We start from the raw sequence: 26,017 nt of genomic DNA, 5'->3' as shown, positions 1-26,017 counted from the left end.
GGTTTCCCATAAAGATGGAGAACACGTGGAATGAAAAATTCCATGTATTTCATGACTTTTATGACACCATTGGTCCTGAGGTCTGCAGTGTTCTGGGAGTGCGATGCTCTTTAAAACATGACACCCGTCTGTGATAGTTAAACAGCTCATAATGCAAAAATAAATGAGACATTCAACGTCTGCCGTCACAGCCTCCTTCCTCTGCTTTTGGTGCTTCCATCTTTCCACCAGATGTTGAACCTTGGCATTTGCTTCTAATTCAGCCTCAAGACAGTTCCTGAGGTCCAATCCTTATCTTAGGGGATAAAGTCGGGCTCACAAGTTGGCATTAAAACTTCATCCCAAATGCGGTTGTGGCGGCTTGCTTCCCTCAACTGGAGTTCAGCTCTGCTTCCAGTCAGAAGACTCAACAGGTACCAGATGATCAAACACAGAAGCAAAGTGGAACTACATCCTCTCAGGAACAGAGAATCAGGACTGCCAGCCTGGATTTCAATGATTCAGTTTTAGTATATATCGTTTTTCTGTTTTTTTTGCACCGACTGTACAAACGACTGTTAAACCGAAACAAAAATTTAAATAGAGTAAAGTCATGAGTGTTTACAGTTTACATTATAAAACATACACACAGTAAAAGGACGAGACATACACAATATTTACATATATAACAAAAAGAAGTCCACCAAATTGTGCCCCCCGACCCCACCCCACCACACCCCCACCGGATCAACATCAGTGTAATGCCTCTGCAGTTTACACACATAATGGTGAATATGAAGTGAACACGTGTCTGCAGTTCTGCACACAGCGAGTGTGAAGGACCCCCGACGGGGTCCCTGGACCCCCCCGACACGGTCCGACGGTCCCTGGGACCTTTCGTCTTCAGTTCAATGTCCCAGTTAATGGTAGTGAGCTGAGGAGTTCCTTTTGTTTCCGTCCACGAGAACCGAGCATCACTGCAGTTCTTTTTGTTCTGTCATTTAAATCTTTGACGCACGCACACACACACACACTGAGAAGATAACAGTCAACCAAAACCCCCACAAACTCCTCCCCCCACCTGAAGAGATGCTTATGTGCAGCAAAGGTCAGTATCCTCACAATAAAACACCATGCACCAGATCTTAATTCCTATGTGTCATATATTCGGGTTTTTTTGTCCAAAATGCTGTAAAGAGGGTCAGAGACACTGCTCTGCTCTAGAAAATAAGAATGATAAGAATAAGACTAATGCACACGACTGACCCTTTGCAGCGATGACGGTAGGAGGGTCTTAGGGGGGTTTGCATGATGTTTTCTGGGAGTATTGGCTCCTGAGTCAACCGCGCTGTCCATAGTTCACCTCCTGTCCTTGATTTGTTTCCATGGGGTCTTCTTTGAAGGTTTCACACTGCTCCATTACTTTCCTGAAAAACATTTACAAGTTGGTTTCTGACCCAAGAACTTGTTAGACATCTTTTTGTTGTATATTTGTTTGCTAAATGTAACTAGGGGCTGGGCAACATATGGAATTACTCCGATTATTTCAAGTTTTTAGTCGTGAACGATTTGAAAAATGCATAAATCACAAAATTGAGATTCTTCGCCGTCATTCAAATGTCAGCAGCAGCAGTTCTCTGCAGTGACAACAGTAACAGGCGGTTTCCATTTCCTTAGAAAAGACTTCACATCTGAGGGCAGAGACTTACAGCCCTTTTCTGGGCCTGCATACCAGGCTGGGCACCCAGACTGGTTGTTGTGCTCTGGGAGGGTTAAAAGTCAAAACTAGGATTACAGTTCGGCATTGGTTTAAAATTCAGGTAGGATCTAAACTTAAAGTGTAAATTCACACAAAACTGGTCTCCTTAGTTCACAAACATTGATGCAACACAGGGGTTTCCCTGACTCGGCTGGTTTTACGAGACCCAAATTCACAGTGTAAATATTTGGGTTTGGCTAAACCTCCATTGGGAATCATCTGCAGTCATTTGTATCGTACGGGCGTAGAACTCAGGAAACTATTGGAGCAGCCCTCCAATCAGCATTGACCATCACATGCACCAAAACTCTCGAAAAATCACTCGACTTCAACATCATCGCACTCAGCCACCATGAGCACTGCAGTTGTAATTCAAAAAGTTTCAGAGACATTAGCACACGTGCTTCTTTCTGAGTCCCAAACTAGGTACAAACTCAGTTCAACACAACAAGTGATTGAACAAACACTCAAACAGGAGGCCGTCAGACAATAAACACAGCACTTGCTACCCACCGGGCAAGATATTGAAGAGCTTGAATCAGTGAAGAGTGCAATAAACCACTACAAATTCTAAAATGTGAACAGCTTCACAGACATCTTCAGCCCAAAAGCCGAGAAGAGCGTCCACGCAGTTTCAAGGTGGACAGCCGAGATTAGTGTCATCAATTCAGTATCCAACCAAATACATGGCCGAAAATATGGCCACAATCTCCCTTTCTGGTCCTTGAGTTACGGTGTGGCATTTACAAGGATGGGATGGTCTTACATATGCTGTTGTCGGCATAATCATGTTTCATCATGAGTTCATGAAGTTTATGAAGACAAAACAAATTTGATCGAAATCGTAAATTGTTCTTGGCTACTGAAAAAAAAAAAAAAGTTTAGATTGAATGTTTTGGCCACATCGCCCTGATGCACCTGATAAAATGACTATGTTACAGGAAGATAATTTAATAGCTATTGTAACACACGTGCATGTCAGTGAATGAAAACAGGAATCTTCTCTGAAAGTTCAAAATCATCACTTTTCATTACATATGAAGCCTAGTTGAGTTTTTAAACAAATATTTCATCAGTTGTTCATAATGTATGATGACATCTGCAGTTCATATGACTCTGTTAGTTTATAAAAGGCCGGTGTGAACATGAAACAAAGCAGAACTAACAGGAAACGATGGTTAACTTTTCTTCTTATTCCCGACCAAATCCACCAAAAAGTGACCAAATGAGTCAGTATGGATTTAAAGTACAGTAAGTAAAGTATGTCCCTCTTTATTAAATACAACAGGAAGCATCTGCAACTGCCTGTGATCAAATCAACACCTGTATAAATTGTTTTAGAAAAGCTTCCTAAAAGCGAAGCCACAAAACCTGAATGAGAAGGCGATCAAAGTCCAGGTTCCTCGAACCGCTCGTCGGTCTTACCTGGCCATGTCCCGGGTCTCCGGCTGGGAGCTCTCCAGCTCCAGAACTCTCTCCAGAAGACTTACTCCTCCTTCCTTTATCAGCAGGGGACAATACTTGCCAGCTGCAGATAAATAAAAAATGGGAATAGAAAGATTGTGAGAATTATTTCAGTACATTAGTGGATACGGAACAAATTTATGCTCAACAGCATCAAATCCACTTCTGCATTTTTGTTTCACAAAGATACTCAGTAAGGGGCACTGGTTAAAGGGGTTGTACTTAGTCTCTCAATTCATGCTAAAAAATATTCCAAATTGCGTCACTGTGTTTTTGCTGTGGCCGTTTTCTTATTACTACGCTCTTCCTAAAAGGGGAGATAGGCAAACTATAGAGGAAATTACAGGCTTAACTGATCATCATTTTTGTTCATTCAATAATATTTGCATACAATCTAAATTTACAATAATCAGTTATAGAAAAACCAACAACTACCATAAAGGCAGGGCAAAAATATGTAAATTCTACCAAACCACTTTGCAGTTTGAGGTTTACGTGTGCTAACGGAGTAAAAGAACGAGCAGCTGGTTCAAAGTGAAAGAGAAACTGCAATGTTACCACACAGTATAAAAGTATGTCAGAACTGTATGTTGAGACGAAGCGTGGAGATACTCACGGTAAACTGACACCAGGTTGAAGAGAGCCCAGGTGGCCCAGTGCTGGCTGACGGGGGAGATGCCCTGGGGCAGCAGGCGCAGGATGGGCTCAAATGACCTGACAGAACAAACTCACTTTAAAAATTCAAAAACAGGAAAAGCCACTGACAGCTACAACACAACTGTCTGAGTTGCTGGGTCCTGCCTGTTTGTAAATTGTTTTTCTATTTGCAGTTTATACCCTTCGGTTGACCATAAACTTCTGATGAAAAAGTTAGATAACATTATTCATAGCTGCACCTTTGGCCTGTCACTGCTGTGGGTATGCCTGTTGCTGCCCTTACAGCATATTGAAACAAAGCTTAATTCCTCTGAAAATAGTGTGGAAATTAAAAGTCAATTTCTGTATAGCTTTCTGAGTGGATGTCAGAGTAAAGCAGAGAAAGACGAGGTCATTTATTGCTTCTTCTACAAAGATATTTTTTTTAAAGTCGTGCCAGAATTGTTGCTAAACATAGAGATTATATAAATTGGATTAAAGTATTATTTTGTTTTCATCTTCAATCTCGTAGTAAGTCATTCGGCCTATTTATCCCGGTCGCTCGGCTGTTTTAACAAAGACCAGAGAATGCAAAGGAGATCGGTGAACCCACGAAGCCTTTCAGCTGAGAGGTGAAACGTCTTCAAGGAAATCAAGCGAGTGCAGTTTCCTTTGGATAACAGCCCCACTGCCCGTGACCTGGATGAATGACAATCTTCACAGACAAAGGACAGAGCTGTCTGAGGGTTCAGCAAGAAGATGATACACAAGCCTGTTAAACTAGACCCTCTCCAAGCAATGAGCAGTAGTAGTTTAAGGTCCAAGCCAACCTCCCTGGATGTGGCAAAATACAGTGAGAGGGAGACAAATAGGAAAGAAGAACTTCCAAAAAGATTTTAAAAAAAGAAGTTGGGCTCAATGGAAAAAGACACAGGAGGAATCTACTCTTCAAAGAAAAACTTAAAAAACAGACTGAAATGGGCTCAAATGCAAATTGACAATTGATAATCCTTCTGAAAGAACGTCCTTTAAACAGTTGAGAGAAAACTGGAGCTTTGTAGGAAGTTACAGCAGCTCCGTGTTCACAGACGAAAAGAAATGTTAAAATAAGACCATGTCGGCTACATGCGGGACCGAGTGTGAAAACACCTGAAAATACCGAAAAAAAAAACACAAAAAGGCAACTCTTACTTTCTTAATGGTCGAGCATCTAGTAATTATAACTGATCATTGCTGCGAACTGTTTAAATCTTGAGAGAATACTGACTTAGATGTCAGTCAAAGTATTATAACTGTCTATGAGGCTATAATACCTAATGTAGTTTATATTAAATGTAATTTATTACACCAACAGGGTTAATTCAATTTTCAACCCACCCGGTGTTACCTGACGTGATATTTGATGACTTCTCACTTTGAATTTTGAGAACATTCTTAAACAAAGATTTCATATAAAATAAGACACCAACATACTGCATCCCATTAATGAGAAAATAGTAAACAGACACTCACCTGTAGTTGATGTTACGCCGTGAGGTGACGTCCCAGCTTTGGATGGCGTCCCACATCTTGTCCATCACCGTGTCTCTTCGCGGCTCTTCCATCGACCAAACCTCCGGCCCATCAAACATGATGTGTGAAAGCACACCGCACGCGTTGTACGACACCTCGATCCCGTCTGCCTTACTGTCCAGCAGGTTACTGTATGAGGGAGAACACAATCCAACATCGAGCATCTGATTGAAAGTTGTTGTGTGGCGCAACAATCCTCCTAAAAAAAGACAAAAAATCTCAACCCTGACTACGAACTTCTATGGAGCTGAATCAGTTCATCTGAACCACAGACTGGATATAAAAGAGTTCGTAGCTTCAGGTCTGTAAAATGGTTCTGATCCAGAAGTGTCTTCAGCTGCAATACCAGCGAGTGCCACTAGAGGTCGGCTCCAAAAAGCCTCCGGCTCCATAGACTCCCATTCAACTTCTCTCATCAAATCCAAAGTGAATCAAATGTGTCCATCAGTTATCTCAGTGTTGTTAGCTAAAGTCACTCCTTCTTATTAGTTTTCTGGAGGTCCATCTGAAAATAATCCCTCATTCATTAGAAAAGAAGATTCAAGAAGACCTGTTTTTGGGGGCGTGTCTGTTTGATTGACAGGCCTGTGGTGCAGTCAGGTTACAGCTATCGGTGGGCGGGATGTAGTATCGTCAGGTTTCCAATCAGATCAGTCAGATCCACCGCTGGCTCCTCCTCCAGTTCGTCCAAATATGGTCACTTCCTGCTCCGAACTAGCAAGATGGTGCCGGCCAAATTCCAAACTCAAGGCTTCATAAGGCTCACAAACCAACGGGTGACGTCACTGCTGGTTGCCGCTTGATCTGAACTCAAAGTTTAGAGGGAGTAACTTCTCATCACTTATGAAAGTATTTCGAACCTTCTAAAAAGCTCAGACGACCAAAACCAGCACAGTTAATGAACCATGAGAGGAGCAATAGGTTTCATATGTATATAACTTTGAAAATGAATTATAATGGTTACGTGCTATTTCATAATTACTGATGAAAAGTTTCTCCTACTAAACTTTGGGTTCAGACGAACTGATTGAACTTTCTGGGCGTGCCAACCTGGATTTTTTTTTTTATTCACCATGCATCAAGACAACCTGACTAATAACTGTAATCATGTGTTCTGTAATCATGTGTTGGCCAAACAAATAGGTAAAATAAAAGTCTTCCAGCATTTCATCTGTTCCTATTTTTATGTGTGTAATAATGCATAATGTGCATAATGTGTGTTGTATGAAGAAGTGGATGACTATATAGTCTATGAATATTAAATCGGTGACATTACTGCAGGGTGTCCAACTAAACATTTTACAACCTTCTGTTGCAGTCAGGATTTGAAGTCGTCTGCCAACCATCCACGTTTTTAGAATTTCTAACTTATTCGGAGCTCCATCTATACAAGTTCGGACAGATATGCAAACTACAACTTGAGTGATTAGCAGAAGAAATAGTTCGATTTATTTAGTTAAGATATATTTGAATTTGGTATTTTTGCCATTAATAGAAAGTCATAGAGACAAACAGGATATGTGGGGAAAGAGAACGACATGCAGCCGGCACTCAGCTACTGGGTCGCTCTCTCCGCTGGTTTCCACGGTTTCCTACCTGAACACAGTGATGAACTGTGGGGTGAGCAGCTGGGGCCTCAGGGCTTTCACCTCCGCAACATTTCCCAAAAGACCCAACATGTTGCGGTGGAGCTCCTGCTTATCTGGAAACTCCTGGAGTATGATCATACAAAACCACAATTATTATATTAGACAGTGGAAATATTCACAGATCACAGTCCAAATAATCCAACAGCGTGATATTCAGTCTAGTACACACAACAATCATTTTGCCTGGGACAAATTATTGGACTGATGTGATAACATGATTTTCAAACAACTCAGCATTACATTTCACAACACTTGATGAGATAACAGAGCAATAAGCGTGATATTTAATCTGGTATGGAATACATTCTAGATGCTTTAAAAAAAAATGAACCTGTCTTGTTTCAGATGAATCTCAACAGGTGAAGGACTCACCTGTAGACACTCCAGAAAAAGACTCATCCCCCGACAGTTGAGGAACATCTGACAGTTGTCGGGAGTCTCGTCAGTGATGTTCCACAGTGCGCTCCAGGAAAACTCCATCACCTGGTCGCACTGAGTGGAAACAAACAAACAATCTCCTATAAACAATAAAGTAACATTTGATTTATAGATGTAGACAGACACGTTTACTTGAATAAGGTTTTTAAAATATATTGAATTTAGCATCCAAACAATGATATTATTCTTAATAAACTTGGGGCCACCATCTGTATGATATGTCCTAATACTCCACAATACTAAAACACAACACTTATGTCTATATAGTCATAGATTTCCAAACAAAAAGGCACTCACCATTCTGTCTTGTAGCTTCTTCTGAATTAAATTCAGCATTGTCTAAGAAAGAAAAAAAGTAAAAAATAAAAGAATTTGTCAGAACCATAATCAACTCATATGAACGTCTGAATGAAATATGAGAAAGTTCAGAACGGTTAAAAACAGCAACGGTCCTGCTGATGTTACCTTGACGAATCCCATCTTCCCCACAGCCTCCTTGTGATGGTTGTCCACCTGGCACACCAAAGCGTTGCAGAGGTGAACGGCGATTCTCTGGATGGACTCATCCTGCCGGGCCGGCTCCAGGATCTTCAGTAGCAGCTGGTTGACCCGACTGTACTGAAACTCCAGCTCCTCTGGGATGCTGAAGTTACACAGAGTCAAGCAGCAGTTCCTCTGCACCTGGAAACCAACACATTTAATTGAACTGTACCAATTCTTCCAAGCAGACCGGTCAGATATCCAGCTGTACGTATATTTTGGACCCTGTGTTGATTTCAGAGAATCCAAACGAAATGATAACTTGTGCACTGAATTCTTAATTGTTTTTCTGATGAATATGTATGCTGTGCACTCCCTTTTCCCCAGAAAAGAACTGTTCACAGAAATCATTGAACTCCCAATAACATGTCCACCATGACTGCATGGAGACACGTCAGACTTACAGTGACCTCCTGGTACTGTTCCATCCCATTTAGTACCACTTGGATGACCTCTCGGCGCAACCGCACACTCTGGTCGCTGCGGTACTCCGTGTTCGTCAGGTAGAAAAGAGCCGCACTGCCCGTCACCTGGATGCTTTTATCGTATTTATGGGACTTCAGCGCTGCTATGACGAGCTGAAACAAGAACGCAAAGTTTACAGGACAGGGATGTTAAAAACGAGAGATGTAACAGGACGTCAGTGGCATTGCTTTTCCTTCAAAGAGAGACCCAACTTCATACTTGCAAAGCTCGGAGCAGCTGACTGCAGTGTTGTATCCGGGCGATGTCGAACAGCTGATTGATGGCTCTGTGGGCCAGCTCGGGACGAAACTCAGTGTACGCCTCGATGGCGTTCAGAACCTGGTCTTCATTCTTTGATCCAGTCACCTGGAAAAAACAAAATCACACAGGAGATTCCAGATTTAACCATTATTAATATACAGTGGTGTGAAAAAGTGTTTGCCCCCTTCCTGATTTCTTTTTTTTTTTGCATGTTTGTCACTTAAATGTTTCAGATCATCAAACAAATTTAAATATTAGTCAAAGATAACACAAGTAAACACAAAATGCAGTTTTTAAATGAAGGTTTTTTTTATTATTAAGGGAGAAAAACAATCCAAACCCACATGGCCCTGTGTGAAAAAGTGTTTACCCCCTCCTGTTAAAACATAACTTAACTGTGGTTTATCACACCTGAGTTCAATTTCTCTAGCCACACCCAGGCCTGATTACTGACACACCTGTTCTCAATCAAGAAATCACTTCAATAGGACCTGCCTGACAAAGTGAAGGAGACCAGAAGATCCTCAGAAGATAGACATCATGCTGAGATCCAAAGAAATTCAGGAACAAATGAGAAAGAAAGTAATTGAGATCTATCAGTCTGGAAAAGGTTCTAAAGCCATTTCTAAAGCTTTGGGACTCCAGAGAACCACAGTGAGAACCATTATCCACAAATGGAGAAAACACGGAACAGCGGTGAACCTTCCCAGGAGCGGCCGGCCGACCAAAATTACCCCGAGAGAGCAGAGACGACTCATCTGAGAGGTCACAAAAGACCCCACAACAACATCCAAAGAACTGCAGGCCTCACTTGCCTCAGTTAAGGTCAGTGTTCATGACTCCACCAGAAGAAAGAGACTCGGCAAAAATGGCTGCATGGCAGAGTTCCAAGACCAAAACCACCGCTGAGCAAAAACAACATTAAGGCTCGTCTCATTTTTGCCAGAAAACATCTTGATGATCCCCGAGACTTTTGGGAAAATACTCTGTGGACTGACGAGACAAAAAGTTGAACTTTTTGGAAGGTGTGTGTCCCGTTACATCTGGTGTAAAAGTAACACCGCATTTCAGAAGAAGAACCTCATACCAACAGTAAAACATGGTGGTGGTAGTGTGATGGTCTGGGGCTGTTTTACTGCTTCAGGACCTGGAAGACTTGCTGTGATAAATGGAACCATGAATTCTACTGTCTACCAAAACATCCTGAAGGAGAACGTCCGGCCGTCTGTTCGTGACCTCAAGCTGAAGCCAACTTGGGTTCTGCAGCATGACGATGACCCAAAACACACCAGCAAGTCCACCTCTGAATGGATGAAGAAAAACAAAATGAAGACTTTGGAGTGGCCTCGTCAAAGTCCTGACCTGAATCCTATTGAGATGCTGTGGCATGACCTTAAAAAGGAGGTTGGTGCTGGAAAACCCTCCAATGTGGCTGAATTACAACAACAACTCTGTAAAGATGAGTCGGCCAACATTCCTCCACAGCTGGAAAAGACTCATTGCAAGTTATCGCAAACGCTTGATTGCAGTTGTTGCTGCTGAGGGTGGTCCAACCAGTTATTAGGTTTAAGGGGAAACACTTTCACACAGGGCCATGTGGGTTTAGATTGTTTTCCTCCCTTAATAATAAAAACCTTCATTTAAAAACTGCATTTTGTGTTTACTTGTGTTATCTTTGACTAATATTTAAATTTGTTTGATGATCTAAAACATTTAAGTGACAAACATGCAAAAAAATAAGGAAATCAGGAAGGGGGCAAACACTTTTTCACACCACTGTATATGAATTCCTCTTTAATCACTGGATGGTCCAATCACACGCCATTACACGCCTGATGAACTTGTTAGGGGGTCACATTGAAACCCTATTATATTTATTATTATTAGAGTATATATAATTTGTAGATAGAATATTATATTACATCTGTACAGTACACTGATTAACCTCATGAACACAAGGCTATTTTCTGGGTAACTTCACTGCCTTCACTACCCTTAGGTGGGCGCTACCCTTAGGTGGGCGCTACCCTTAGGTGGGCGCTTCCCTCAGGTGGGCCCTACCCTCAGGTGGGCCCTACCCTCAGGTGGGCGCTTCCCTCAGGTGGGCGCTACCCTTAGGTGGGCGCTTCCCTCAGGTGGGCCCTACCCTCAGGTGGGCGCTTCCCTCAGGTGGGCCCTACCCTCAGGTGGGCGCTACCCTCAGGTGGGCGCTTCCCTCAGGTGGGCGCTTCCAGGTGTTCAGGGGACGCTTGGGTTTGGTTGACATGGTTTCAGGTCTGAGCTGCATGGGGTACTCGGGCTGCTGTTATAAATGCTTCCAGTTCTAGTAATATGTTTTGACCGATCACCAACGTCCTCGCTTGTCTTGGACTGATATCTTCCGTCTTGAAACTTCATGACCACAAACAAAAGTGTTTAATGTCACAAAAAAACAGCTATATTTTACAGTATAAATCCCCACATAAAACATCTGCTAACTGAGTAGCCAATTCACCGAGGGTTTTAATAAAAGCAATATCCAAATATAAGGTTAGAAAGCATTAATAATCAATTAATAATCGAATAGATTCAGTGAACTTTTGCTTGAAAAGTACATCCCTACTACATCCAGATGTCATCCAGATGTCAACCCGTCCCCCCGGCCCACTTGTTGGCAGCACTATTAAGAGCAGGTGTTGAGCCGGTCCCCTCAACATTATCATAGTTTAGTGCATCAACGAAGATGTTTCGCTCAGATAATAGCTTCTGCTATTTAACGTACCTTTCAGCTTTGTCATCTTTTGTGTAGTTAATCTGTTACTTAAGATTGCAATGTACACTATAAATAAATGGAGACGGGCAACTGAGTGAACCACACCACTACTCCCTCATTCTCTAGCTCATATTTGCCAGTTAGACATTAGCTGCACACTAACCGAAGCACCATAACCCATCAGGACAGCCCAGCTGGGAAAGACCTTCCTATGAAACATTCCTGTACACAAAGCTTCCTGTTCGTAACCCAACAGTTACCAGCGCATGAGTTGTTTGTGATGACCGTCAGCCATCAGCGACGGCATCGTCTTTCAGCCCCAACCAGGAATGATTGTTTGGTCCATATTTAATAAAAAATCTTCAAAACATTTCAAATAATAAAGTCAATGAAAATAGCATTGGCAACATGATGGGACCCTGAAACTACTATTTTGTTGCACAAACCTTTCAGAAGCAATCTCAGATAAACAAGTGATTACTGTAGCTCTCGATGACACTTCGGCACCTACCAACATATAGTTTGGTCCACTGGTTCCCAGCTGTTTCTCCTTCTTAGGTGTGTTTTGGGTCTGCTGGACTCGTGACTTCCCACTGAGACAAGAGCTTTCTGACACCGGGGAGTAGGTTCAGCTCCACAAGGTTTTGAAAGTTTTGAGATTTCAATTTGCCCTGCACAGATTTACTCTCCATAACTCATATCTCACCATTACATCTCATTAACTTTTCCATAGTTTCTGCTTATTATCTGTTGTCTCCATTCAGTTCCTTCGCTCGTGCAGTTTCTGTTCTTTCTTTTGTATCTTCTTGTATCTCTATGCTGTCCTTTTCTCTCTCTGCTCTACTCTCACCCCAACCAGTTGAGGCAGATGCTACGCCCACCTGAGCCTGGTTCTGATAACAGATTCTCCGCTCACCTGAGCCTGGTTCTGTTAACAGATGCTCCGCCCACCTGAGCCTGGTTCTGATAACAGATGCTCCGCCCACCTCTGATCCTGGTTCTGTTAACAGATGCTCTGCCCACCTCTGAGCCTGGTTCTGTTAACAGATGCTCCGCCCACCTCTGATCCTGGTTCTGTTAACAGATGCTCCGCCCACCTCTGATCCTGGTTCTGTTAACAGATGCTCTGCCCACCTCTGATCCTGGTTCTGTTAACAGATGCTCCGCCCACCTCTGATCCTGGTTCTGTTAACAGATGCTCTGCCCACCTCTGATCCTGGTTCTGTTGGAGGTTTCTTCCTGTTAAAGGGAGTTTTTCTTCCCTCTGTTGGAGGTTTTTCTCCCTTAAAGAGGAGGTTTTTTTCTCATATCTTATGTGGTAATTGTTGAATTGTTGAATTGTTGGTTTCTCTGTATAATATTGTAAAGTTCTGCTGTAAAGACTTTAATGTGTTAAGTGCCATGAAATAACCTGTGTTGTGATTTGGCGCTGTAGAAATAAAATTGAATTGAATTGAATTGAATACATAACCGACAAACATAAAACATAACGAGCATCCTCTGTATTTCACAGTCGGTCTGGTGTTCTTTTCTTGGAAAGCTAATGTGATTCGTCGTATTCAGCAGGCGTAAATCATCTCATCTGTCTAAAGGACATCCTCTCAGAATCACTGGGACTTGACTTAATTGCATTTGAAAAAATTATCTTTTTTATGTTTTTTTCAACAGTGAATTACTCCTAGTTCATATTTCATGAAGCAACAGATGCTTATACAATGAAGTTGTCCTTGTTTCTTTGTCTACAACTACCACATCCTTCTGTTCACATCCAGTCCCTTCATCCTTAAACTTCCTCACTGTATTTGCAACTGTCGTCACAGAATCATCGAGCTGCTCAGAGATGGTCTGAACATTCCCGGTCTATAATTCCCTTTCTGTTCTCTTCCTTCAACTCTCTGCTTTGCTTTCTCTTGTTCAGTGTGGTGCACTCGATGACATCAAACAGCAGCGTGACCGCTTCTCTCTATGTAAATGACTCGTAACAAGATTAAAAGATGTGTGATACTAGCTTTGAATTTTACTTAACTTATTCATCCGTGTTGAATTAATACATTAATATGTCCTAAAATGTTGCACTGCATGGGGATTCACTTCAGTTAAACAATGCTGCTTTCAGGGGAGGTCCGAAAATAGGTTCGTAATATTTCTTAAAAAGTAAATGTCAGTTCAGCCGGACCTGCTAAATTTCAGACACAACCAATCAAAAGCTTTAGTTGCACTTGGCAGATTCTTGGTCACATGTGCTTCCGTGACACATCTACCGTCGGCTAAATTAGGAGGCGACCGCTCACATTGTGTGAAGGGAAATTTGTCATGATGAGTTCAAACCTATTCATAATAGAAGCAGTAACGGTACCTTATAAGCAGGGATGTGTGTCACAGTACAGAGGGTGGTGTCATACAAGCCCAGAAACTGCAGGGGCCTCTTCAGCTCCTGGAAGGGGTAGATGCTGCTCTTGCATGGTTCAATGCTGAAACAGACAAATATGAGTTTTTATGTTATGTGCATTGCTTAAAAATAAACCTCATAGTCAGTACGTTAGAGGACAATGATGACGTCAAAGACCCGCCATACAAATACTATTATTTTCCACTTTCACCAAGTACATTTTTTTTAACCAACATCAGTCCTTATCATGACGACCAAATATTAAATGTTTTTTTTTAAAGATTTTAATCCTTAAAAAAAATAAATCCACCTTATTTACTTAATGCCACTGTAATTTTGAATTAAAAAGAAAATACAAAAAAAAGTATATACTATGCATATATTTTTGGACGGGAGGGTATTACTGAGATGTCAATGATAAGCAACACCATTGGTTCTGATGCATCATTATTTTATGTGCAGTGTCAGATCTAAAACATAAAAAAACTCAGAGTACTTGAGAAGACATACAAAAAAAAACTTTGTAAAGTTTGTTAACCCTTATGAATTTTCTACTTTTCTGTATAAATATCTAAAAAATCTAAAGTGCTAGTAATAGATAAAAAAAAAGAAGCTAAATTTCAAAATTAAAAAAAACAAACATTTTAAACTATTATACTTGGTCTTTTATTTATTGAGAAAAATTCACCTATTTTTAAATATCCACGAGTGGATTAACAGTTAATTTGAAGATGACAATCAGAAAGTGGACTCATTGCACCCTCTACAGTTGGTTGCTCACCTCGGACGTCCCATCGCTTCTTCAAAGTGTGGAACTGTGCAGTTGTCCAGCATGATGTGACCTGAAATGTCCAGTGAAACCAGATTGACCAGACGCTGTACAATAGCTGTCAGGATTTTCCGGGTCATCTTAAACTTTGAGGTCCGCCGGCTCTCCCGCGAGATGTCAAGATGCCTGAAGAAAGCAGTGATGTTTTATTAATAACTGCCTTTACAAGTTATGAACGGGCATGCAAAGAGAAATGCTGTACATACAGATTAGGACCTTAACATATCAGGGAAATTCAGAATTATAAATTAAAAGTTAACTACACTGATATGGTCATTAGGATTTACACGTAAACAAGTTTGAAACTTATCCCTTTAATCCAATCTGACTTCAAGTAAATACTTTTATGGCCAAATGAAATCCAAATTGCTTTAATGTTATCTAGTGTTGAAAATGAGGCATTTCGGGAACATTTGTATTCAAAATGAATTGATGCTGAAGAAGTAAGCTTTGAAAGTCATGCATGATATTAATGATATAAAAATGATACCGATCCCAATCCACTCTCTTTCACTTTCTCTTAATAACTTCCCAACAAGCAGAGACTGCTGTGGTTAGAGTGGAATATGCTGCACATGTTCGCTGCCAATAAATATACAATTTATGAATTCATGATACTTTGTCATCTCTTAATTTAAATTTTTTTCCAGCAGCAGACACTCGACACACTTTTGTAGCTCACATTTTTTAATTCACGGATTAAAGCTTTATTATATACTCACTGCATAAATTTGAGCCATATATAGTTGTACTTGAATTTTTCCCAGTGTTAAGGAACTGCAAAGATAAAATGGCCCTAATGTTCTATAGAAAACTAATAGTCACTGTTTTACATTGCAAACATTTCCTCGTTAAATACTTTGAATGATGAAGTGTGAAATTATTTCTACAAACCCGTTTCCAAAGAAAGTTGTGAGGCTGAGGAAGATGTAAATAAAAACAGAATGCAATGATTTGCAAATCCTGTAACTACATATTTAATTGAAAATAAATCAAATGTTGAAACTGAGAAATTTCATTGTTTAATGAAAAATATATGCTCTTTTTTTGGAAACGGGGTTGTAACATGCAGCACAAATAAAAATTCTGCTGTTAATTTGACTTTATTTAGTTTCTAAATTGTAACTTTGTGGCTTCGGTGATTGCTTGTAATCTTTAATGTTAACGCATCTTTCATGGTGCTGAGAGAAGTTTCAAATCCTGTCACTCACCAAGTAATAAACGTCATTTTGGGAGAGTTTTCCTACGTATTGTGTAACGCAGGAGCCACCAGAAGACAATAGATACCTGAGATTAACCAGCTCCACCACGGTACCGACCAGCTCCTCCGTCAGGTCCACGTTGTAGAGAACAAGAAAGGCCAGTCTGTCTTTCCACTGGGTGAGAAAAGCTGTTGCCAGCAGCTGTACATTAGACAGATCTAGAGAGGTGAGAGACTTCAGGGGTCTGAGCAGCGTCTCGGCGTCCACCTCGTCAGGAAGTCCTCCGAGGTTGAGCAACCTCAGGCGGTTGAAACCCTGGAAGTTAAAGTCTGTTTCCAGCGCTTGCCTGGAAGCGGGGCTCTCGTCCTCTTCGTCCTCCGTGTCCTCGTTGCAGGCGAGCGGGGCGCCGCCCTTCCTGTAGTAGATGTGGCTGCAGCCGAACAGACAGAGAGACACCAGAGTCTCTCGGAAGCAGCTGAGCGTCTTCAAGCTGCGGGACGACAGGCTGTTGCAGTAGCTGAGGTGGAGCTCGATCAGGTCCTGCAACATTCAGAAAGTCCATCATTAGATTATTAGTGAACAAACTGCTGACATCGACTGCAGCTCGCAGGTTCACTATCACAGTTCCTTCATCCGTCATCAGTACAACGTCAATTCAGCAAATGTGCAATGAAATGGATTACCGGGAAATTTCAATTTGAATTCCACAGCAATCTGTGAGACTGACCTACACCTGCTGTTTGAAGGTCATCTGGTGGGACACAACACAACGTACCCTCGAACGGCAGGCTACCAGCTCTGTGTGTGTGTGTGTGTGTGTGTGTGTGTGTGTGTGTGTGTGTGTGTGTGTGTGTGTGTGTGTGTGTGTGTGTGTGTGTGTGTGTGTGTACAGTGGTGTGAAAAAGTGTTTGCCTCCTTCCTGATTTCTTATTTTTTTGCATGTTTGTCACTTAAATGTTTCAGATCATCAAACAAATTTAAATATTAGTCAAAGATAACACAAGTAAACACAAAATGCAGTTTTTAAATGAAGGTTTTTATTATTAAGGGAGGAAAACAATCCAAACCCACATGGGCCTGTGTGAAAAAGTGTTTCCCCCTAAACCTAATAACTGGTTGGACCACCCTCAGCAGCAACAACTGCAATCAAGCGTTTGTGATAACTTGCAATGAGTCTTTTCCAGCTGTGGAGGAATGTTGGCCGACTCATCTTTACAGAGTTGTTGTTGTAATTCAGCCACATTGGAGGGTTTTCCAGCACCAACCTCCTTTTTAAGGTCATGCCACAGCATCTCAATAGGATTCAGGTCAGGACTTTGACGAGGCCACTCCAAAGTCTTCATTTTGTTTTTCTTCATCCATTCAGAGGTGGACTTGCTGGTGTGTTTTGGATCATCGTCCTGCTGCAGAACCCAAGTTAGCTTCAGCTTGAGGTCACGAACAGACGGCCGGACGTTCTCCTTCAGGATGTTTTGGTAGACGGTAGAATTCATGGTTCTATTTATCACAGCAAGTCTTCCAGGTCCTGAAGCAGTAAAACAGCCCCAGACCATCACACTACCACCACCATGTTTTACTGTTGGTATGAGGTTCTTCTTCTGAAATGCGGTGTTACTTTTACACCAGATGTAACGGGACACACACCTTCCAAAAAGTTCAACTTTTGTCTCGTCAGTCCACAGAGTATTTTCCCAAAAGTCTCGGGGATCATCAAGATGTTTTCTGGCAAAAATGAGACGAGCCTTAATGTTGTTTTTGCTCAGCGGTGGTTTTGGTCTTGGAACTCTGCCATGCAGCCATTTCTGCCGAGTCTCTTTCTTCTGGTGGAGTCATGAACACTGACCTGAACTGAGGCAAGTGAGGCCTGCAGTTCTTTGGATGTTGTCGTGGGGTCTTTTGTGACCTCTCAGATGAGTCGTCGCTGCTCTCTCGGGGTAATTTTGGTCGGCCGGCCGCTCCTGGGAAGGTTCACAACTGTTCCATGTTTTCTCCATTTGTGGATAATGGTTCTCACTGTGGTTCTCTGGAGTCCCAAAGCTTTAGAAATGGCTTTAGAACCTTTTCCAGACTGATAGATCTCAATTACTTTCTTTCTCATTTGTTCCTGAATTTCTTTGGATCTCGGCATGATGTCTATCTTTTGAGGATCTTTTGGTCTCCTTCACTTTGTCAGGCAGGTCCTATTGAAGTGATTTCTTGATTGAGAACAGGTGTGGCAGTAATCAGGCCTGGGTGTGGCTCGAGAAATTGAACTCAGGTGTGATAAACCACAGTTAAGTTGTTTTAACAGGAGGGGGCAAACACTTTTTCACACAGGGCCATGTGGGTTTGGATTGGTTTTCTCCCTTAATAATAAAAACCTTCATTTAAAAACTGCATTTTGTGTTTACTTGTGTTATCTTTGACTAATATTTAAATTTGTTTGATGATCTGAAACATTTAAGTGACAAACATGCAAAAAAATAAGAAATCAGGAAGGAGGCAAACACTTTTTCACACCACTGTGTGTGTGTGTGTGTGTGTGTGTGTGTGTGTGTGTGTGTGTGTGTGTGTGTGTGTGTGTGTGTGTGTGTGTGTGTGTGTGTGTGTGTGTGTGTGTGTGCTTGTGTGTGTGTGTGTGTGTGTGTGTGTGTGTGTGTGTGTGTGTGTGTGTGTGTGTGTGTGTGTGTGTGTGTGTGTGTGTGTGTGTGTGTGTAGTGCATCCGGAAAGTATTCACAGCGCTTCACTTTTTACACATTTTGTTATGTTACAGCCTCTTTTGCAAATTTTTGCAAATCTATTAAAAATAAAGAAGGAAAATATAACACGTACATAAGTATTCACAGCCTTTGCTCAATACTTTGTTGAAGCACCTTTGTCAGAACTTACAGCCTCAAGTCTTTTTGAGTATGATGCTATAAGCTTGGCTCCTGTTCTTGGGCAGCTTCTCCCGTTCTTCTTTGCAGGACCTCTGAAGCTCCATCAGGTTGGATGGGGAGCGTCGGTGCTCAGACACCTTCAGATCTCTCCAGAGATGTTCAATCAGGTTCAAGTCTGGGCTCTGCCTGGGCCTCTCAAAGACATTCACAGAGTTGTCCCGAAGACATTCCTTTGTTACCTTGGCTGTGTGCTTCGGGTCGTTGTCCTGTTGGAAGATGAACCTTCGCCCCAGTCTGAGGTCCAGAGCGCTCTGGAGAAGGTTTTCATCAAGGATGTCTCTGTACATCGCTGCATTCATCTTTCCCTCCATCCTGACTAGTCTCCCAGTTCCTGCTGCTGAAAAACATCCCCACAGCATGATGCTGCCACCACCATGCTTCACTGTAGGGATGGTGTTGGTCAGGTGATGAGCGGTGCCTGGTTTCCTCCAAACATGACGCTTGGCATTCAGGCCAAAGAGTTCAATCTTTGTTTCATCAGACCAGAGAATTTAGTTTCTCATGGTCTGACAGTCCTTCAGGTGCCTTTTGGTAAACTCCAGGTGGGCTGTCATGAGCCTTTTACTGAGGAGTGTCTTCCGTCCGGCCACTCTACCATACAGGCCTGCTTGGTGGAGTGCTGCAGAGATGGTTGTCCTTCTGGAAGGTTCTCCTCTCTTCACAGAGCAACGTTGGAGCTCTGTCAGAGTGACCATCGGGTTCTTGGTCACCTCCCTGACTAAGGCCCTTCTCCCCCGGTCGCTCAGTTTGGTCGGGCGGCCGACTCTAGGAAGAGTCCTGGTGGTTCAAACTTCTTCCATTTACAGATGATGGAGGCCACTGGGCTCATTGGGACCTTCAATGCTGCAGAAATGTTTCTGTACTCTTCCCCAGATCTGTACTTCCATACAATCCTGTCTCGGAGGTCTACAGACGATTCTTTGGACTTCATGTCTTGGTTTGTGCTCTGACATGTCAACTGTGGGACCTTATATAGACGGCGTGTGTCTTTCCAAATTATGTTCAATCAACTGAATTTACCAGGTGGACTCCAATCAAGTTGTAGAAACATCTCAAGGATGATCAGTGGAAACAGGATGCACCTGAGCTCAATTTTGAGTGTCATGGCAAAGGCTGTGAATACTTATGTACAAGTGATTTTTTTCATTTTTGATTTTTAATAGATTTGCAAAAATTTCTAAAAAAAATGTATTTCATGTTGTCATTATGGGGTATTGTGTGTAGAATTTTGAGGGAAAAAAATGAATTTAATCCATTTTGGAATAAATCTGTAATATAACAAAATGTGGAAAAAGTGAAGCGCTGTGAATATTTTCCGGATGCACTGTATGTGTGTGTGTGTGTGTGTGTGTGTGTGTGTGTGTGTGTGTGTGTGTGTGTGTGTGTGTGTGTGTGTGTGTGTGTGTGTGTGTGTGTGTGTGTATATGTATGTCTGTCTGTCTGTCTGTCTGTCTGTGTGTGTGTGTGTGTGTGTGTGTGTGTGTGTGTGTGTGTGTGTGTGTGTGTGTGTGTGTGTGTGTGTGTGTGTGTGTGTGTGTGCGCGTGTGTGTGTGTATATGTATGTATGTATGTATGTATGTATGTATGTCTGTGTGTGTGTGTGTGTGTGTGTGTGTGTGTGTGTGTGTGTGTGTGTGTGTGTGTGTGTGTGTGTGTGTGTGTGTGTGTGTGTGTGTGTGTGTGTGTGTGTGTGTGTGTGTGTGTGTGAGTGTGTGTGAGTGTGTGTGAGTGTGTGTACTAAGCAGTCACTCTAAATTCCACTTACAGTGTCAGTCTGTTTAAATTCTGATTGTGGATATGTAAAGAAAGTAAAGTGATGGATGGGATGAGGTTTGTGAAAACGACCAAACCGACCGCCTGAGGTTTTGATGGAGAATGAGAGATTCTTTGTAGAGAAGTAATCTACTGGAAGGATTTTCCAGTTTAATGTGTTTGGTGTTTTTTGATTTCCAGTGTATGAGGGTAGTTTTCTTACAGAAGGAGTGATGTAGTGTTTGTTAAGCAGGATGAGGGTGAGGGTTATGGTGAGGATTATGGTAAAGAGTGAGGGTTATGGTGAAGGGTGAGGGTTATGGTGAGGGTGAGGGTGAAGGGTGAGGGTTATGGTGAGGGTGAGGGTGATGGTGAAGGATGAGGGTTATGGTAAAGGTAAGGGTGAAGGGTGAGGGTTACGATGTGGGTTATGGTGAGGGTGAGGGTTATGGTGAAGGTGAGGGTGAAGAGTGAGGGTTTTGGTGAAGGTGAGGGGTAAGGGTTATGGTGAAGGGTGAGGGTTATGGTGAAGGTGAGGGTGAAGGGTGAGGGTTATGGTGAAGGGTGAGGGTGAAGGGTGAAGGGTGAGGGTTATGGTGAAGGTGAGGGTTATGGTGAAGGTGAGGGTGAGGGTGAGGGTTATGGTGAAGGTTATGGTGAGGTTTATGGTGAAGGTGAGGGTGAGGGTGAAGGGTGAGGGTTATGGTGAAGGTGAGGGTTATGGTGAGGGTGAAGGGTGAGGGTTATGGTTATGGTGAAGGGTGAGGGTTATGGTGAAGGTGAGGGGTAAGGGTTATGGTGAGGGTTGTGGTGAAGGTGAGGGTGAAGGGTGAGGGTTATGGTGAAGGTAAGGGTGAGGGGTGAGGGTTATGGTGAAGCGTGAGGGTTATGGTGAAGGGTGGGGATAATGGTGAAGGTGAGGGTTATGGTGAAGGGTGAGGGTTATGGTGAAGGTTATGGTGAGGGTTATGGTGAAGGTGAGGGTGAGGGTTATGGTGAAGGATGAGGGTTATGGTGAGGGTTATGGTGAAGGTGAGGGTGAAGGGTGAGGGTTATGGTGAAGGTGAGGTTGAGGGTTATGGTGAGGGTGAGGGTGAGGGTTATGGTGAAGGTTATGGTGAGGGTTATGGTGAAGGTGAGGGTGAAGGGTGAGGGTTATGGTGAAGGATGAGGGTGAAGGGTGAGGGTTATGGTGAAGGTGAGGGTGAGGGTGAAGGGAGAGGGTGAGGGATTGTGGGCGGGATAACGAGCTCCACCTGTTTCCTGATGGCCTCCAGGTCTCTGTCCCGTACGAAGTCCTCTCTCAGCTGAACTCTGGTCAGTCTGGTGCTTCGAGGATCTGAGAAAAGTTGGAAGAAGCTCTCTTCTGGTTCAAAGTTACTGTCTGTGTGGACTAAATCCATATATCTGTTAAAAACACCACACGGAAGAAGAGGAATTAGACATGAAATCTGTAATACTGTAACAAAGATGGAGAGGGGAGGGGGGCGGTTACATACGTGTTGACCAACTTATCGCAGATTTCACTTGGGAGGAAGATGTCGGAGCGCAGGCAAAGCTTGTTCCTGAAGCCCTGGTAGCACATGGTGCTCCTCAGGTTCCTCAGGCAGAACACGGTGGACAGACTCATCAGGCTGGCCGGGTCATCTCCTGCTTTGGCCGCCATGTTGCTCCTCTTCCTGTCTGCTTCAACTCAAACACGAGCCGCAGGGCACCTGACGAGGCACACGGGTAACACGTTAACAGGGTAACACGTTAATGTTAACAGAGTAACATGTTAACAGGGTAACATGTTACCACGTTAACAGGGTAACACGTTAACACGGAAACACGTTAACACGGTAACAGGGTAACACGGTAACACATTAACAGGGTAACACGTTAACACGGTAACACGTCAACACGGTAACACATTAACAGGGTAACACGTTAACATGGTAACAGGGTAACACTTTAACAGGGTAACACGTTGCCACGGTAACACTTTAACAGGGTAACACGTAAACACGGTAAAACGTTAACAGGGTAACACGTTAACACGGTAACACATTAACAGGGTAACACATTAACAGGGTAACACGGTAACACATTAACAGGGTAATACGTTAACAGGGTAACACGTTAACAGGGTAAAACGTTAACAGGGTAACACGTTAACACGTTGCCACGGTAACATGTTACCACGGTAACGTGTTAACAGGGTAACACGTTAACAGGGTAATACCTTAACACATTAACAGGGTAACACGTTAACATGGTAAAACGTTAACAGGGTAACACGTTAACACATTAACAGGGTAACACGTTAACAGGGTAACACGTTAACAGGGTAACACTTTAATGTTAACAGATTAACACGTTAACAGGGTAACATGTTAACAGGGTAACACGTTACCACGTTAACAGGTTAAAACGTTAACAGGGTAACACGTTAATGTTAACACATTAACACGTTAACAGGGCAACACGTTAACTGGGTAACACGTTAACAGGGTAACACGGTAACATGGTAACACGTTAACTTGGTAACACGTTAACAGGGTAACACGTTAACAGGGTAACACGGTAACATGGTAACACGTTAACATGGTAACACGTTAAAAGGGTAACACGTTAACAGGGTAACACATTACCACGGTAACACGTTAACAGGGTAACACGTTAACAGGTAAACACGTTAACAGGGTAACACGTTAACAGGGTAACACGGTAAAACGTTAACAGGTTAACACGGTAACACTTTAACAGGGTAACACGGTAACACGTTAACAGGGTAACACATTAACAGGGTAACACATTAACACGGTAACACGTTAACAGGTTAACACGGTAACACATTAACAGGGTAACACGTTAACAGGGTAACATGTTAACACGTTAACAGGGTAACACGTTACCACGGTAACACGTTAACAGGGTAACACATTAACAGGGTAACAGGGTAACACGTTAACATGATAACACGCTAACATGTTAACAGGTTACCATGGTAACACATTAACAGGGTAACACGTTAACAGGGTAACACGTTAACAGGGTAACAGGTTAACACGTTAACAGGGTAACACGTTAACAGGGTAACACGGTAACACATTAACAGGGTAACACATTACCACAGTAACACGTTAACAGGGTAACACGTTAACAGGGTAACACGTTAACACGATAAACGTTAACAGGGTAACACGTTAACAGGGTAACACGGTAACACGTTAACAGGGTAACACGGTAACAGGGTAACACGTTACCACGTTATCAGGGTAACACGTTAACAGTGTAACAGGGTAACATGTTAACAGGGTAACATGTTAACAGGGTAACATGGCAACAAGTTAAGAGGGTAACACATTAACAGGGTAACACGTTACCACGATAACACGTTAACAGGGTAACACATTAACAGGGTAACACGTTACCACGGTAACAGGGTAACACGTTACCACGGTAACACGTTAACACGTTCTAATTGGAAAGATTGAAAAGTTCCCATTGAAGTTTTCATTTTTCCACAAGTGACGACTGAAGAGAGATTAAAGGAATAAATACTTTACTGCTGCAATGTCTGTGATAAGTTATTATCTGATCCATTATCAGCTGACCTCTGAAATAACAGCAGCTTAACACCAATATTTTAGGTTATAAAAATGTATAATTGGAAAAAGGAAACACGTCACAAAATAAAATATAAAAAACATAAACTGATTACACTGATTTAGCAATTAAAAGAAAAGACATCGGATTCAAATGAACTTAGAACACAAAATGGACAATAAGACGAAGTCTAAGTTTTATCAGGGAAATCATCAGAAACCGGATGTTTACATTCCGGTGATAAATACACCTTTTAACTGAACGGTTCGCAGCTCATGTCGCTACTTCCACAACAACTTCTCTGAACATCAAAGACAAGTGCATTGATGAAGATGAAGATGAAGATGGTTATTACTGTGCTTTAGAGGAGTCCGGAGAGAGTCCGCTGACCTCCGGGGAGAGTCCGGTCCGGAGAACGCTCCTCTGACCTCCTCTGACCTCCGCTGACCTCTGACCTCTGACCTCCGCTGCTCTTTCGGTTGTTCGCAGTGAATCTGAGACAGCTCGATGCTAACAAGTTAGCAAAGCTAGCTAGCTCAGCTCCTGTGTAAGAGAACTCACGCTGACTGAAGCGACTAAAAGCTGCTTTGACAACCAGCCAACTTTTGACCAAGTCAGTCACACAGAGCTCCGTGTTGAAGAGCACCGCTCGTTGTCCGAGGTGAAGTCTTAACTTTGTCAGCGGGACATTTCAACCCTCTCGTTAGCTCGTGCTAACGGTGACTTTCCCTGCTATGATGCTAGCTGACGTAGCTTCACGGAGCTGTGCTGAAGCACCGACAGGGTCGGAGCTCCGCGGGGCCGGAGGGGCCGGAGGGGCTCCGCGGGGCTGCAGGGCTCATCAGCCCGCTGCTGTACCTCAGCTGTCGCCGACAATCTGCGGACCGACGACGGCGACAAACAGATGTTTTGATCACCGGTCTGCTGCTCATCTGATTTTTCGTTTTCGTCCGATGTCAACAAACAAACTCCCTCCTCCTCCTCCTCCTCCTCCTTTTACTACTCCGCCTCCTCTTCTCCTTCTACTCCTCCTCCTCTCTCTTCCTCCCCTTCTCACACTCCCTCTTCCTCTTTTTTCTGTTCCTCATCCTCTTCCTACTTTCATCCCACTTATCCCCCATTCAACACGATTCAGACTGTTTACTTATTTTTACATCTTTTACTCTTGTTATTATTATTATTATTAATATTAGTAGTAGTAGTACTGTTATTATTATTATTAATATTAGTAGTAGTAGTAGTACTGTTATTATTATTATGATTAATATTAGTAGTAGTAGTAGTACTGTTATTATTATTATTATTATTAATATTAGTAGTAGTAGTACTGTTATTATTATTATTAGTAGTAGTAGTACTGTTATTATTATTATTAGTAGTAGTTAGTAGTACTGTTATTATTATTATTAATTATTAGTAGTAGTAGTAGTATTATTATTATTATTATTATTAGTAGTAGTACTGTTATTATTATTAGTAGTAGTAGTAGTACTGTTATTATTAGTAGTAGTAGTACTGTTATTATTATTATTATTATTAGTAGTAGTACTGTTATTATTATTAGTAGTAGTAGTTATTATTATTATTAGTAGTAGTAGTAGTTATTATTATTAGTAGTAGTAGTAGTAGTACTGTATTATTATTATTATTAGTAGTAGTAGTACTGTTATTATTATTATTATTAGTAGTAGTAGTAGTAGTAGTAGTACTGTTATTATTATTAGTAGTAGTACTGTTATTATTAGTTATTATTAGTACTGTTATTATTATTATTAGTAGTAGTAGTAGTACTGTTATTATTATTATTAGTAGTAGTAGTA

The 26,017-nt window shown here is 42.1% G+C and overlaps 1 protein-coding gene across 2 annotated transcripts; it reads right to left on the bottom strand.

The window, feature by feature from the left end:
* Positions 1-723: 723 nt before the first annotated feature.
* On the bottom strand, positions 724-25,315 carry zer1 (zyg-11 related, cell cycle regulator). 2 transcript variants are annotated; one of them, XM_069688517.1, is made up of 16 exons: positions 24,553-25,315; positions 22,106-22,321; positions 21,863-22,013; positions 16,021-16,475; positions 14,686-14,859; positions 13,872-13,986; positions 8,722-8,868; positions 8,442-8,615; positions 7,963-8,178; positions 7,795-7,836; positions 7,432-7,551; positions 7,007-7,122; positions 5,351-5,539; positions 3,819-3,916; positions 3,164-3,266; positions 724-1,406 (listed from the first exon to the last, which is right to left on the bottom strand). In XM_069688517.1, the coding sequence occupies exons 2-16, from the start codon at positions 22,270-22,272 to the stop codon at positions 1,319-1,321; spliced, it is 2,355 nt and encodes a 784-aa protein (XP_069544618.1). In that variant the 5' UTR covers positions 22,273-22,321; positions 24,553-25,315; the 3' UTR covers positions 724-1,318. The 2 variants fall into 2 exon arrangements, with proteins under 2 accessions (XP_069544618.1, XP_069544619.1); XM_069688518.1 differs by having other exon boundaries at positions 24,588-25,315.
* Positions 25,316-26,017: the final 702 nt, after the last annotated feature.

Source organism: Brachyistius frenatus, unplaced genomic scaffold, assembly GCF_029030835.1.
Source record: "Brachyistius frenatus isolate BFR_SWC_R1_liver_20210118 unplaced genomic scaffold, ASM2903083v1 Contig_616, whole genome shotgun sequence".
Taxonomy (NCBI): Eukaryota; Metazoa; Chordata; class Actinopteri; family Embiotocidae; genus Brachyistius; species Brachyistius frenatus.
Note: the sequence above shows the minus strand (reverse complement) of the source record. Positions and strands in the feature narration are given on the sequence as shown.

Bases quoted from the DNA above. Each gene is read 5' to 3' on its own strand.
- zer1 (XM_069688517.1), bottom strand. From the start codon at position 22,272: ATGGCGGCCAAAGCAGGAGATGACCCGGCCAGCCTGATGAGTCTGTCC. The intron at 22,014-22,105 runs GTATGTAACCGC...TGTTTTTAACAG, and splicing joins TGCGATAAGTTGGTCAACAC to ATATATGGATTTAGTCCACA. The intron at 8,179-8,441 runs GTAAGTCTGACG...GTTGGTTTCCAG, and splicing joins AACAGTACCAGGAGGTCACT to GTGCAGAGGAACTGCTGCTT.